Source organism: Anthonomus grandis, chromosome 16 (genome assembly GCF_022605725.1).
Source record: "Anthonomus grandis grandis chromosome 16, icAntGran1.3, whole genome shotgun sequence".
NCBI lineage: Eukaryota > Metazoa > Arthropoda > Insecta > Coleoptera > Curculionidae > Anthonomus > Anthonomus grandis.
This window is the reverse complement of record NC_065561.1, coordinates 16,515,383-16,530,824: the sequence shown is the minus strand read 5'-3', so window position 1 is coordinate 16,530,824 and position 15,442 is coordinate 16,515,383. Positions and strand designations below refer to the sequence as shown.

Sequence of the window (15,442 nt, the reverse complement as noted above, 5' to 3'; positions counted from 1 at the left end):
TCCATTAAGAACTATAGAGTAAAGTGTGTAACTACGTTTTTTATATTTTAGGGTATTTAAGGTATTTTATTTTTTGAATGGGTAGTTTTTGGATTTTAGGCGAAAACAGCAAAGAGTGCATATGAGAATCAACCTACATAATTCGGATTTGTAAGCATAGAACTTCTTGTAAATAAAAGCACGTAAATTTGATTTTTTATGCTTTTTGCTTCTATGCTTTTTAATACTTGCGGTTTTATTAAATTGTTGATCAAATAGTTTACAAAAAAAAAATTAATATTCAGTAGTCTGAGGATCTTACCCGCCCTTCTGTAGTGCCCCAAGCCAGTGAAGATTCAATAGAAGGATGCCAGGCTAAAGCAGTTACCGAGCTCAAAATTTTTAGGTAAAAAGTCGAAAACGATATATTTTTCGTCTCGTTTCTACTTAAATCCCATACATTTACAACTCCTTCGCCTGTACCTATTGCCAATCTAAAAATTATCAAACTATTTAGTTCACTCCATTGTCTCAAATACTAACTTATGTACCTATTTGGATCTAATGGTGATCCTACGAGGCAATTAATGCTACCTCCAAAGGCAGGATAGCAAGCCAATTTTTTTAAATTATCAATATTTGTATTGATAAGTTGCCTGTCCATCCCCGTGGTCCACGCGTTCAATTCGCGACTTTGCAAGAAATTGTATTCGTTTAAATAGACTATAGGCGCTTTAATGCTGAACAAAACGGACCAATGATCCCTGTGGATTTTTCGAACGAATTTGGCCTGACTGAAAATTACACAAGTAAGAAAAAAAACTTCATAAAAAATTTAGTTCTTACACCATCGGTCTGGGTAAAGTCCACAGAAGCAGATCGGCATTTCTCGAAGAGGATAATAATTTCGTAGGGGTGACCCAACATAAGGTAATCCATAATTTATCGGAGGAGCTTTTTTGCTTTTTTGGCATCGGCCTATTTGGTACCGTTAGGAACGTCTGCATTCTTCCGTCTGTACCGGCCCGCCAAATGTATATGTTTCTAAGGCAAGGAGTTTTTATTCATTTATTAATAATAATAAAAGTTTAGTTAGATCTTAGATAGATAGGTAGATTTTGTAGATCTAAAAAGCTTTTGACATGGTCGATATACAACCATTACTTGAAAAATTGATAAATATGGGATTCAGGGGACCGTCTTAAGTGCGCTGGTTTAAAAACAAATTACTTTATGTTTTCAGGTTATACAGTGTTAGTTTTCCCTGCTGAATAAAGTACTAAATACTTAGAAAGTGAGATAAACTATCATTTAAATGTATATTATAAATGGGTGTGTTTATTGTGAAGCACAACAAAAACTGTGCATATGATTATAAATAAGATAAACAAAAAGGTGATATAATAAGGTTAAAATTACAGAAGTTACAGACTAAATATCTAGGATTGAATATAAATAATTAATTAAATAAGTGACAAAATTTGTCCCATACTTGGAACAATTAAAAGATGCTGTCATTTACTAAATAACCATGCAAAAAATCTACTATATAAAAATTTTGTTGAACCCCATCTTAGAAACTTAGATAGTTTGTTGGAGAAATGCACTAAAACATCTGTTAAACAAAATACAAAGAGTGCAAAATAAATCAATTAAACATAGATACTCTTATGTGAAACTTTGTATAAAAAAAACTAAAATACTAAGTATCAGGGGCCCCGGCCTCCTCTGGCGTCTTGGCGATCACTCGAAACGGGCTTGAAGGACACGTGCACTTTGCGTTTCGGCCGCTTCACAGAAACGTTTTTTGTGTGTTTTAGATTTTAGTCATCAGCTATTACTAACTGGTTGCGTACGTTAATACCACGACAAGTAAACAATTTTTGTGTGCTTTCTTTAGCATTTCGTTTTCCATAATTTTTCTGAGAATTAATAGTATAACACCTGATTCAGTTTTATTTTTAAACTACAGGTGAGTTTTTTTTTTATTTAATAACTGAAAATGCATACAAAACTGTATTATTTTTAGAAACCAAACTGGCCAGTAAGGGTTCAATAAAAGATTACTTTTCAATAAGAAGCAAATCACCATCACCAGACCCCAATAAAAGAAAAAATGAAAATGGTGAAGTAGCTGAGTTAGGCAAAAAAAAGAAAAACCGAAAATAATGAGCAGATTGAAAGAGGGAAACTTGAACTAGATGAAAATGGTCCAGAAAGCGCGGATAGATCGAATGAAGATATCAATGAGGTCCCAACGTCAAGTTGCAATGTGGAACGAGAAGAAAATAATTGCAGTCAGTTTTCTTTCCCCCTAGATTTGTCAAAAAGTCCTTATGAAAAGCCCTCACAACCAATTTTACGAGAATACCCAGGAACAAAAATAGGAGATCGTTTAACAGCTTTTAACAAAAATTGGTTTAAAACATTTCCTTGGCTGGAATATTCTGTTATAGAAAACAAAGCTTTCTGTTTCTACTGCAGATTCTTCTGCAAATCAGATGTGAAGGAAAAATCATTTATTACTGGGTATAATAGGTGGAAAAAGGCTATGGAAACTAATAGCGGATTTACTGCACACAGCAACTCATTGGCACATAAAGAATGTTTGCATGAATGTTTGTATGAATGAAATATAATGAATTTAAAAGATCTTCCGTCGGTGGCGTAGAAAATTTAATTAAAAATAAAAACAAAGAACTTATTGAAGAAAATCGGTATTACATTAAAACACTAGCTGAAATTCTTCTATTAACTTGTAAGTTAGAAATTGCACAAAGGGGCCACAATGAATCCACTGAGAGTGCAAATAAAGGAAACTTTTTGGAATTAACGGAGTTTGTCGCTAATCACGATCCTGTGTTTAAAAAAAAGTCTCAAGTGCTGCAGGTAATGCAAAATACCTTCATTCTAGTATACAAAATGAGTTACTGCCAATACTTTCTAATGAAGTTCTGCAATCTGCAAGAGATGAAATTAGCGAAGCTAAATTTTATTCAGTCTTAGCCGACGAGACCAAAGATTTATCGAAAAAAGAACAAATGTCAATACTTATATTAGATACATTTATAAATCAGAAATTAGAGAAATATTTTTAGGATTTATTCACTGTGAAAAGTTAGATGCGACCTCATTATTTGCAACAATTAAAAATACCCTATTGAAAAACGGTATTTTGTTGAAAAACTGCGTAGGACAAGCATACTGCGAAGGCGCTAGTGTAATAAGTGGCCATCTGAATGGTGTTCAAGCGTTATTTAAAAAAGAAGTTCCCAGTGCAGTTTACGTACACTGCTACAATCACGTCTTAAACTTAGCAGTCGTAGATTGTTGTAAAGGTATACCACAACTCTCACAATTTTTTAATATGACAGAACAGTTATATATTTTCATGAGTCATTCATCTATACACACGGAATTTTTAAATGTGCAAAAAAAAATTTATCCTGGCAAACAACCCAAAGAACTGAAACGCCTACAACAAACAAGATGCTCCATTCAGTACAAAATGTGTAGCGTGCTTGAAGATACATTTGAATCTCTATATGTTACTTTATATTTAGTATCTTCTCGTAATAGTGACAGAGGGCTAGAGGCCAAAGGACTATTGCATTTCTTAACCAAAACCTTTATCATCTACATAGTATGTTTTAAAGATGTTCTCAACATAATATCTTCCTTATCTGACTATTGGCAATCAAAAGATATGGACTATGCCCGAGCAAAGATTTTGGTAGAAGAGACCCTTCAGCAACTACAATTAATGAGAGTTGAAAATTCATATTGGGATGCCATTTGGGAAAGAGTGAATATATTATGGTCGCTAACTGGCGGTGGCGATTCGTCAGAAGCAATCGCCAAACGTAAAAAACAACTACCCGCTCGTTTTAAAATGTTTTTTTACAGAGCTTGAGGCCGAAAATAAATTGGATACATCGAAAAAAGGTTTAAAGATTGGCGTTTTTGTTCAGTTTTGGATAAAATAATAACTGAACTTCAAGCTCGCTTTTCAAATAATAAAAAGCTATTTAATGGATTAAGTTCATTGCAGCCAGGACACGAAAACTTTTTAAAGCTATCAGACCTTTTGTTAAATGCTGGTTCCTATACCAATATCTGCTCATATTGGGACGAAGAAACATTAAAAGCTGAATGCATCCTTTTAAAGAGATTAATATCTAAAAAATCGAAAATCAAAACACTGAGAGAATTATTGAAACTGCTGGAAGAATATTATCCAGCTTTTGAAAATATGTATGTTTTAACAAAAATAGCTATGACAATACCTGCATCAACTGCTTCTTCAGAGAGATCATTCTCTTGTTTAAGTAGAGTAAAAACTTATTCAAGGACTACAATGCTGAATGAAAGACTCCTCAATTTCTATTTTAAGCATTAAAAAAGATCGGATTAAAAAGATTGATCTCAATAATATTGTGGATACGTTTGAGAAGAATCGTAATAACAGAAGAATCTTACTGCTTTAAATAACGAATTGCTATACGTTATAAGTTTGGACATTTCACGTTTTTTGTATCTTTTAATTGTAAATAAAGTTTGTGTTTATAACCTTTCTTTCTGCTTATAATTATTTTAAATATTACCATACAACGCTATTTCAACGTAAGTTAAATTAAACGTAGGTAAGTACCACAGCAAAATGTAAAAGTAAGTGCCCACCTAAGTTTTCCTGGCCCTGTCTGGCCCCACCTAACAGAAAACCCTGGCGTCGCCACTGCTAAATATTGAACCAAAAGTCGAACGTACTACAAATTATAGGCTGTCATAAATATTCTTTTGACAAATAAAAACATGTTAAGAAAATTTTTTTTTATAAAAGGTAAAAAACACGAAATCTACAGCATCACAAATACATTTAATAAAATTACGAAGGTTACATGTTTCGCTCGACTAGAGCATCATCAGACCTAAACAATAATAAAAAATTATGTAATCCGAAAAAAGGAGAATTCAACAAAAACTTACCATAACATACAAAAAACACCTGACATATAAGTAAACATAGCTTACAATAAAGTGGCACTATCTATGTACAAAGAACTCAACTAAACAATCAAATCACTTTATACATTTTAGAAATCTAACCATCATTTAAGAGTCTAGAACTACTTAAGGTTATTAAAAACTAGATGGCCATCAAAATCAAACCTTTCATTAACACAGGACAGATCTGGGCTTTTAAAAGCTTTACTAATCTCCATTGTCTCCAACAAGTCTAGTTTTTTAGTTTTGTTGCATTGATGCAGTATTTTTATCTTTTGGCTGTCAGGAAAATTATGTTTGAAGTCGAGGAGGTGATTGGCAAAAGTTGATCTGGTCACTGTGATTTCGGTATTTTTAAATTTATTATATTGGGCCTTGTGTTTACTAATCCTAGTAGAAATCTTCCTACCAGACTGGCCGACGTACACTGCAGGGCACTCTTTACACCTAATCTCATAAACTCCTGGAGAGGAAAGCTCCTGGAGGGGGTAGTTTATCTTTAGTTTTAATTAGATGTCTTTTTAATGTATTATTGGTTTTAAAAGCTGGGGTTATGCCAAAGGGAGAAAAAACGCGGGATAGTTGTGACGAAATTGGTCCAAAATAAGTAAACGACCTAAAAGTTTTGATATAGTTTGTTTGTTGCCTGATAAAATTAAATGATAATTTATACTTCTTCACATACTGAAAATACATTTTATATATAGGTTTAAGAGGGAAAAAGTTACTGACTGCTAGTTGTTTAATGGTAAGGAATTCTTTTTTAAAAGCTTCACGAGAAAGTGGGATGTTAAAAAGTCTGTAAAATAAAGAATGGAAAGCAGCAAATTTATGTGAGGACGGTGATGTTGAATTATATTGTATAATATTATTTGTTGTTGCTTGTTTACGAAATGTAGATTTCGTGTAGTTTTCGCAGCAGATTTCGTGTTTTTTACCTTTTATAAAAGTGTATGACCAGCATCTTTGGGATAATGGATGAATTTTTCATATTAAGAAATGTCTTAGTAAGAACAAAAAATTCCACTGTATAACAGTATAGAAGCATATAATTCAGTATCTGAAAGTATTACAAGAAATTCTAAGAAAATTTGTAAAAAACTAAAACAAATGTTTATTGATAAAATAAATTAAGTGTTTCTAAAAGTAACCTGATATAAGAAGTAATCAAAAAAACCAATGTAAATAAGAATATGCATTATGCTTACGGTTCTCTAGCAGACGATGCCAACAAAAATTCTTTCCTTGGTTCTTCTTCTTCAGGTTCAACATATGCTTCCTTAACCCTCCAATTCTCTACATGCTCCTCGGAATCACCCTTGTCAACATCCTTAACTATCGCATTAGTTGCATCATGAAAAACTTCGTTGGTATCTGACAGGTTGCCAGCACCTTCAGATTCTCCTGGAGTGAAGAACGCTTCTGATCTGAAATGTTTATGTAATTTTTTAGTTTGAATAGTAGAATATGTAATGCTTACTTTTTAGAACAAGTTGAATTTCCACAGCTACTAGCAGATGAGAAAGGCTTGCTTTCATCACCTGAAGCTGAATTATCTAAATTACTAGCTCCCGAAATAGGATGCTCTATTATTTGACATTCGACTTTTTTAATTGTTGATTTGTCATTGTCAGGGGTTTTCATCAGAAGATTATCTAGTTTGAATTCGTTTCTTTTTGCTAAATGTTTGGGAGACACTACGTCACCAGATTTCGCTTTTTGAAATCCATCAATTGGCAAAGGTTCAACCTCTGCAAGCGGCTCTTTTTTAGGGGATTTTTGTTTTCTTCTATTCTCGTTTGGAAACGCCTTAGGGCTGAAAAATAATTCATTTTCATCCGAATTTTCTGGACTTTTAATATCCATTTGTGAGTGGTTCACACTTGAGGATTCCTCCTTCAGCTCTAAATGTGCCTGCTGCTTCTCGACAACTTTATTGTTTGGTTTAAGTGGAAAGACATTCACAGGGGCAGGGCACCATGCCAGAGATATTACTTCTTTAGCATGACCTCTTAATGTGTAAAGTATCTTACCAGTTTCTAGAAATAGACAAGTAAAGACTAATATTTTAAGCATGTTGTGTGCTAATTTTGATTACCCTGTTTTTATTGTATAAAGCAACTTATAATAGTACTTCAAAAACTTACTTCTTAGATCAGTCACTATAACCAAACCACTCTTTAAGCCGAAGGCAACTAACCAAGTGGCAAAGGGACACACAGACAAACACGTCAATGTAATTTTGGAGAAAAGTGATTTAATAACATTCGTTTCATGTTTAATGAAATTCCAAACGATAATTGTACCGGTATCTTCGGCACTTATTATCCTATCGTCACCCGCGAAGCAAGCTCCAATCACTTTGGATTTTGTGTCTGTAAAAAACTGAAAATTGAGATATAGGTTATTTAATTGTTCAAGTATAAATTTCAAGTTTTTATTCTTACATGTCTATTATGGGAGGACTTTTTTTCCAAAGTTTCTATATCCCAGAGCTTTATAATGGCGTTTTCAGAAAGAGATACTGCATATTTATGAGGTTGTCCCCAATTTCTATTTATACCCACGGATATAATTCTGCAATAAAACAAATAAACTTCAACACCAACATGAATGAAAAGCATCCAATTCAACAATATAAATAAATAAGTGTATATGAGGGCAAGTACAACAGTGGAAGCAATCACATTATGCCTGTAAATCTAATTCTATACTAAAAAGAGGAGCATTACAGATTATGACCATTAGTAAACTTAGTGATCTACTATTTGAGGAATGATGCCCATATTCATAGTTATATTTTTTTTTGCAAATATCTCATTAGTTACAAAGAATTATACAGTTAGGAGGAACACACACATGCACATATAAATTAAAGATAAAATTGTGAGAAACAAAATTGACAGTGTGGTAACCAAAAGATCTCTTTCATACTTGTTAGATGGATATTTTATGCATTTTTGTATTCACATGTAGAAGAGTACTTTCTCATCAAAAAAGTAGTGTGTTTTAGTATGGTATTTCAGTACTCAAAAAGTTGATTAATAATAGATCTAACCTTTAATGTCTCTTAGCCTAACGTTAAAAGAATTACAAGATGTCCAATTAACATACTCCCTAGATACACCTAGAGAAGGAAATTCAAATATCTGCTCAATTTCCAGGTTTATACCTATCAGTCTTATTTTATAATAAAGGTCTCTTAGGAACTATCCTAAAACACCTCGCAAGTGTCATTATTATTTCTTATTGAGTTTTATCAGGTCATAAGTTGTATTTAATATTGTGCCAGTTTTTTTTTGTGAATAGTGCTTTTGTACATACTTATTCTTTTAATCCAGACAATTATATTTATGATTTATTTTAGTTTGAAACTGGAATGTATTGTAATGATTATTAATATTACTATTATTGTAGATTTGCTCTTTATGCAGAAAATCTGAAAATCTTTAGACTGAATGAATGATTGCCTACTAATAAAAGAACATTTGACATGCCTTAAAAATTATTGTAAACTGAATAGACTCCTAATAAATGTAGCTTAATCCTATTGTATCTCTTCTACAAGAAATAGAAACAAAATTAATTGTGATCAATAATTCAATTGTAAAGAGAGTGCAGGAAGTGATAGGATAATCTTTGATGATAAATTGTGATTTGATAAAAATGTCAATTAGTTGGTTCCAAAATGCTTATAAATGCTGGGATTTATTAATAGACAATCTAGGTATATAAACAATGCTAAATCATATTTTTCTTGCTATCCTGTTTACTCCACTTACAAAAATAGAATAAATGAAAGAGTGCAAATTAAATGTTTTAAAAGTATATCTTACAAGCAAAATTTAATTATAGTTATTATCAATCAACTCTCGAAAACAGGAGGAGCCTAGTGCAGAGGCATCTTTACAATTGTAGAGTTTCTTTTTAGTTGATTGTGAGTGCTTTGGTATTTAATTATTTATTTATGGGATAACTCCATTACAAAAATAATTAGTAATCTAAAGAATATACTTTAGCCTAACCCTTATTGTAACACCTCAAAAAAAAATAAAAGAAAAATAGGTATAACAAAATTCTATAGCTAACAATGTACTCAACAAGAAATAATCACTACCTGCAAATTTAAAATCACCCATAATATCCTGAATATTTATATATTTGATGTAACACCACTTGTACCTACAACTTAACAAAAACAATTAAATGATGTCTTAAAGTTGGATAAAGATATGACGAAGATTTCAATCTGATTTAAATTAATAATTTTAAGTGTTCTTCGACAGGAGAGTGGGCTGCATAATTTGTACCATAAAATGGTAAAAAGAACAATCTATTTGGCCTAAAATTTCTGAAGGGAATATTGAAAGATATTGTTTCAAGGCAGAATGTTTAACCATTAACTAATTTGTATAAAACAACCAAATCAACATGTATTTTTAGGTCCAATAAGCATCATCATATAGATTAGGAATTTTCATAACTGATAAAATTTCTTTTTTACTTGCTAAAATGCCTTTATTTGTAATTTTTTTAACATGTTACATACAATAGTTATATTTTTAAATAGTGTATACTGTAATGGTTTATCTATTTGTCTCTCAAATAAATAAATTAAGCCTAGATTCAATCTACTTTACTGGTAGGTTGAGCATCTCTCTATTATTAGTCTTACATAAATATAATTTAAATAGTTCAACTATTACTTACCATAAAATCAAATCAAATTTAAAACATCTATAATGCAATCTTAATTTGATTCCAATACAATAATGAAATTCTAATACAATATAAGAAAGGGCTATTCGCTGGGTATTTGCCATTACTCATATGTTCAAGACTATTTGATATGGCCACTGTAATTATACATAAAAAGTGTACTATGGTAAGTATATGTTCAGAAAGTCTGTCTCATTATTATCTTAATTTTAATAATTCAGTGTAGAATAGCATATTAATACTATTCATAGATCAAACTTACTTGGTAGAATGTGCTTTACCGATACAACAAATATCATCTGGGATGTTGTCTTCAGTTGGTTTTATAATAACCAAATCCTGTCTAGAGCCGCATATTACCGTATTATCTGGGGCACAGGCAAGAATATCGGACAGGAACCAATTGGGAGATGAAGGAATAAGTAACTTGTTCATCGCTGACTCGTCTTGAAGACTGGAAGGAAAAACCAGGTGCTAAAATTTAAGATACACGTGTTAGTTTTTTTTTTTAAATAAAAAGAATGTGTGTAATGTTTAGAGCAAAATGCACTTAAAGGATTTTGAAGGTTAAAAATGTACAGTGCACTTAGCACAATAGAGTACCTATTCTTAAAGGAATACTTACAAAGTGGCAATAACCTTAGAATATTCTGCTAGCTGTATGTTTAATATTAATAAAAGTAGTTTAAATATACGTTGAGAGTTAAAGGAGTATTGATCATAATAAATTGAATCTCAGGAATAAAATAGCCGGTAAAACAAAACAAAAAAAAATTGAGGTGGGAGTCTGTCGTCTGTCTAATTCATAGATACTAAAGTATAAGTTGAATAAACTCTTCCTTCTCATTACCATCTATCGGTGTGAAATAAACTAATTGTCTTCTACCTTTTATCACTAGACTGCGCCCTACGGAAGATTCTGATATTTTGGGCGGGATTTTCAAATAATTAATCAAAATACACATATTGAAAGCATCTTCAGAAATAACAAAAAATTTGAACACAAACCAAAAATGAATTGAAGTCTTCATTTATCTGGGATCAAAGGAATTTGAACACATACCCCACGAAAACGTGCTACAAACATTAAACCATTAAGTGCAATTTTATTGAAATCAACTTTTGCTTCTAGGGGACCATATGTCCCCTATACATAAATTAACTTTAATTCATTATTGAAAAAAACATTTTTAAAACTATATTACAGTCATTGAGGTATAACACAAACAGAGGGTCCAAATGAAAAACACTGCCTGTTGAATCATGATTTCACTAATAACAGGAATTAAGACCACATATGTAAACGATCTTTCAGACAGTCAGTAAACTGGTCTAAAAAACCACTCTACAACACTGTTATTATACATATAGACAGATTTTGCCACAAATTGATGAACAAAACCAAAAGTTATGTCTTGACTATGAAATTTAACACAGTACCTAATATATTAAATTATTTTATAATCACTTTTTGAGATTTTGACTGAACCAGCACTGATGAATTGATCACTTTGCATCTTGGGGCAGCTGATTAAACTTTGAGGCTTGTTCATTATCTTAATCTTAAGTCTGAGTTATAGTTGTTATATTAGGCGAATAATCCTCAAGGAACTTTTTCTGTTTGTTTGTATGTACTTTCAGTTTATACTTAGTTCCTGTTTGTTTTTACTTCTTTGTCCTTAGATTTCTTTTCTTTTTGATTACTTGTTTGAACTGCCTTGACCTTAGTTTTCTTTTCTTTTTCATGATTTTTTATGACACTCTGATTCACCCCTTGTTTCATCTTGATCTCATCCTGAGCCTTCTTTATTTTTAAAAGTCTCTTATGCCTTAGTGTTCTTGCTGACTGCTTTTTTACTCTCATCTGGAATAAACAAAAAATAAATCAACTACACTAAACCTTAAAGTTTTCTTTACTGATTTAAATGGAATTCTAACAGAGCACTTCTTATGCATTTTTTTATAGTTGAATTTACAAAAAAAAAGTTTAAGCCTATTTACACATAACCACTTAAATAATAGACCAACTCAAGAGTTCATAGTCTCCTTTACTTGATTGAAGCCTTTCCTACAAATACAAAATATCATGCACAAATAAACATAGAAAAGCATTAAGGTCATCAATGAATAGTACAAGCAGAAGAGGGTGCGAATTGAAAACACTCTCTGATGTACCACAATTTCAGTAACAACTGGATTTACTTTTACATATTTTTACCAATAGTAATATTAATTTGGAGAAATTTAATTTTAATTGAGCATCCACTAATAAATCAATCACTTCACTGGTAACTACAGAGCTATAAGTTAGTTATAAGTGTAAAGTTAATCTGCCAATATCACATGTTGCTTTGCATCTTAAGTCAGTATCCTTTTAAACTTTGAGGCTTTGCAGGGTATTTCCAGTTCATTATATCTGTAATGTTTGAGTTGTAAAGTTGTCATGTTAGATGAATAATTTATTCTGCTGGTTTATATGTACTGGCACTTTATACTTAGTTCCTGTTTGTGTCTACTTCATTGTCCTTAGATTTATTTTCTTTTTTATTACTTGTTTGAACTGCCTTGACCTTAGTTTTCATTGCTTTTTTATCAGTTTTTATGACATTCTGACTTTCCTTTTCTATGGCAGCTTTGATCTCTTGCTGAACCTTCTTTCTGGCCAAACGCCTCTTAAGACTTTTTGTTCTTGCTGACTGTCTTTTTACTTTCATCTGGAATAAATAAAGGGGAAATCAACTACAATGATCCTTAATTTGTGCATTGGATAAGCTCATATAAAATATGAGAAAAGAATATAAAATCAATAGTCAAAATCAGGTAACTACTAAATATATATTTTTGGCACATAATAATGTGTGGAAAACTACTGCTATACACATTTTCATATTTTTAAGTCATGAAGCAAAGAAATATTTATTACAATAAATATTCTTTGTTTAAATAACTTTCCTTTACTACTTTATATTATTAAAGCACTTCTTATGCATTTCTTTAGAGTAAAATTAAAAAAAAAGTACTAAGCAAATTTGAAGGCTAAAATGATTGTCTAAAAACCTATCACAATTTTGATTACTGCCAAAAACCATATAATAAGAACTCATCAGAGTCCATAGTATCCACACTTTCCCTAATAACTGGATTTAATAGCACAGTATTATGTGAACCATCATCATACAGATATACAGTAAGTGAGTCTAGCCCACTATTTATATACCTAGACATATTTCTTTGATATTTGCTTTGTAAAGTTCTAAATAGTATTGTTAGAAGTCTAGAATGTCTGCACCTTTTTTCTTTTATACCTATGCATCCTCTTATACAACATAAAATCAGGTGCTTTTCCATATTCCCTTTTGCAGAACAACTTATTTACTAAATAGTCGTTTTAACAGAATAGCTTCTACAGTGGATTTGCAAAAGATCTAAATTTTGTTGGTACTCCCTCTTTGAAACCAAAGATGATTATATCAAGTCAATTATTGATCTTTGTATTAAGAAACCCATGTTGATATTCACTCTATCTGATTAGTGCAACAAAGTGCTTTCTTGAATATCTTGGAAAAGGAATAAGGTCCATGATTCTTCAATGTCTCCAAAGTTGACAGTCACCGTTTTCTTAAAGACATGCAGTAGGTACTGTTGTTTGGCTTTTCTGGGAAAACTTTCAACATTTTTTTTATTAATCAATGTAAGTACCCTTTGTTTTTTAAGTTTCTTAGTTCATTTACTATGTCATTTAAATATGTAGGTAGGAGTTTGAATTCTAAATAACAGATTTTGTTATGCAATTTTGGTCCTTGGCCAATAAAATGAAAAGGTGTTTTAGTGCATTGGATATCATAACTTAGGATCATATCCAATAACATAAACCTGATTATAATTAGAATAATTTATATAGGTTTTTGCAAATCTCAAGATAAAGCCTTACCTTTGTGCTATATATGTGGGAGAACTTTGATGCAGTCAAATTAGTATCAAATTAATGACAAAGAAGTAAACAAATTTATAAACATAAACACTGGAATACACCTGGAATCTGGAATGAAATATGAAATAATAGCGCCAAACGTAGGACAATTATGACAATCGACATTCACATAAAATCTTTCAAGAAGTGTAACTGTAATGTTAAACACCTGATCGATATTTTGCAGCACTTGGCTGAGAAAGAAACTAGAAAAATTTAAGTTTATATATATATATAACTTTTAAATACGTGAATAAGTCTATTTTCTTCTTCTTTTCAGTATTTAAGCGTATGAGATAGTATTTTCTAAATTGATTTTTACTATAAGTGGCGTAATACCCAACAAAATAAGTAATTCATTATGAATTCATTCAGTCACATTTCAGTCACAACAATACAGAGTTTACTTAATGGAAGTAATGCCCCAAACATAACTAAATTTAGAAAAATGCCTCTTATATCCATAAATAAATTTATAAAAGAAATGCTAAGCTTAACTGCAGTGAAAAATTACTTAAATATCAAAATAGAAAAAAGACTTAACTTGGTTGTTTTTTTACAAATGACTATTTCAATTTTCCATTTACAAAAAAATCTGTATATACTACAAATAAATAAAAAAAACTTGGAACAGTAGAACGTTGGTTTATTCATCTTAGAACAGTAGAACATTAGTAAGAACCTTGGAAATCAGTTTAAAATAGTAAAGCTAAAAGGGAACGATTTTATAGGAAACCAAAAAAAATTTGGCAAATCATTAATGAAATAAAGCAAAAAAATAAAGAGAATTTTGATTCAATCACAGTAAAATAATTTGTATAACTTTTTTATATATTCTCCATTAGATTAGCACAAAAAAACATAAATTTCGATAAGAAGAAAGCTGTAGAAGTGAATTCACAAACAATTTGTTGGTCAGATTTAATTATAATGGTGTATTAAACATGATATATTTGGCCTTATTATAAAAGGGGAAAAGTTTGAAACTTTTAATTCCTGCATTAATTTTTTTAAAGGCACAACACTTTGTTTTTCTCACTCCCCTGTACTTTTTTGAAAAAATGCTTGCAGTGGTATCTCTTAAATTTAAATAGAGAATAGGTGTACAAATTTCCAAGAGTCTAATTATATTTTAGTTTTAGAGTTACATCAGGCAATTTTCCCAATACAAAAGGGCCGCATAGTTAAAATATAGCATAGCAAAAATATAGATCCAGTTAATATTTCCCAAAATTTCTTTAGTATTTTATTTAGGTAACATATAAGAATAATTATTATATTAGACACTTTAGAAATACTGTTTTACGCAACATATAGAGCCTACAGGTAGTAGTATTATATAAAATTAATAAAATTTATAAAACCACACTAATAGATAGCAACGTAAAATTGTTTTTTTACATTAACTTCGTTAAATAAAACATTTTCGTTATTGGAATATTTAAATTGGATAATTTCAGGTTTTTATTTATCATACCGAAGCCACTGTATTCGCAACCATTGTACTTTTTCCTCAGCTTCCGTTTTTTTACGATTCGTTAATGCCTTTTCTAGTTCTTTTGTTGAAAAAAAGTCGCTGGATGTCATAACTACTACTTTGAACGGATTTCTTTTCCTGGCTTTTATAACCACTTGCATCCAATCATTGGGAACAAAAATATTTTAATAGTTTTTTTGTCCTGATAATTTGGAAGGTAGGAGTGACCAGAAACTAAAAATTTATGGTCAATGTTGTTAACTGTGTAATCGCTGGATAATACAATGTATGTA

The 15,442-nt window shown here is 30.9% G+C and overlaps 1 protein-coding gene across 3 annotated transcripts in view; it reads right to left on the bottom strand.

Annotated features, from left to right (window-relative positions):
- The window catches only part of LOC126745832 (gem-associated protein 5-like), a 36,107-nt gene extending 22,349 nt beyond the window's left edge, over positions 1-13,758 (bottom strand). The window contains exons 1-9 of one of the 3 annotated variants that reach the window (XM_050453852.1): positions 13,634-13,758; positions 9,965-10,176; positions 7,431-7,560; positions 7,131-7,368; positions 6,464-7,022; positions 6,192-6,410; positions 826-1,023; positions 531-773; positions 302-473 (exon numbers count right to left, since the gene is read on the bottom strand). In XM_050453852.1, coding sequence (XP_050309809.1) covers positions 302-473; positions 531-773; positions 826-1,023; positions 6,192-6,410; positions 6,464-7,022; positions 7,131-7,368; positions 7,431-7,560; positions 9,965-10,137 — 1,932 coding nt within the window. In that variant the 5' untranslated portion in view covers positions 10,138-10,176; positions 13,634-13,758. Of the gene's footprint in view, positions 1-301; positions 474-530; positions 774-825; positions 1,024-6,191; positions 6,411-6,463; positions 7,023-7,130; positions 7,369-7,430; positions 7,561-9,964; positions 10,177-10,327; positions 10,495-13,633 lie in introns of those variants that run through there. The other 2 variants (XM_050453851.1, XM_050453853.1) reach the window with 2 other exon arrangements.
- Positions 13,759-15,442: the final 1,684 nt, after the last annotated feature.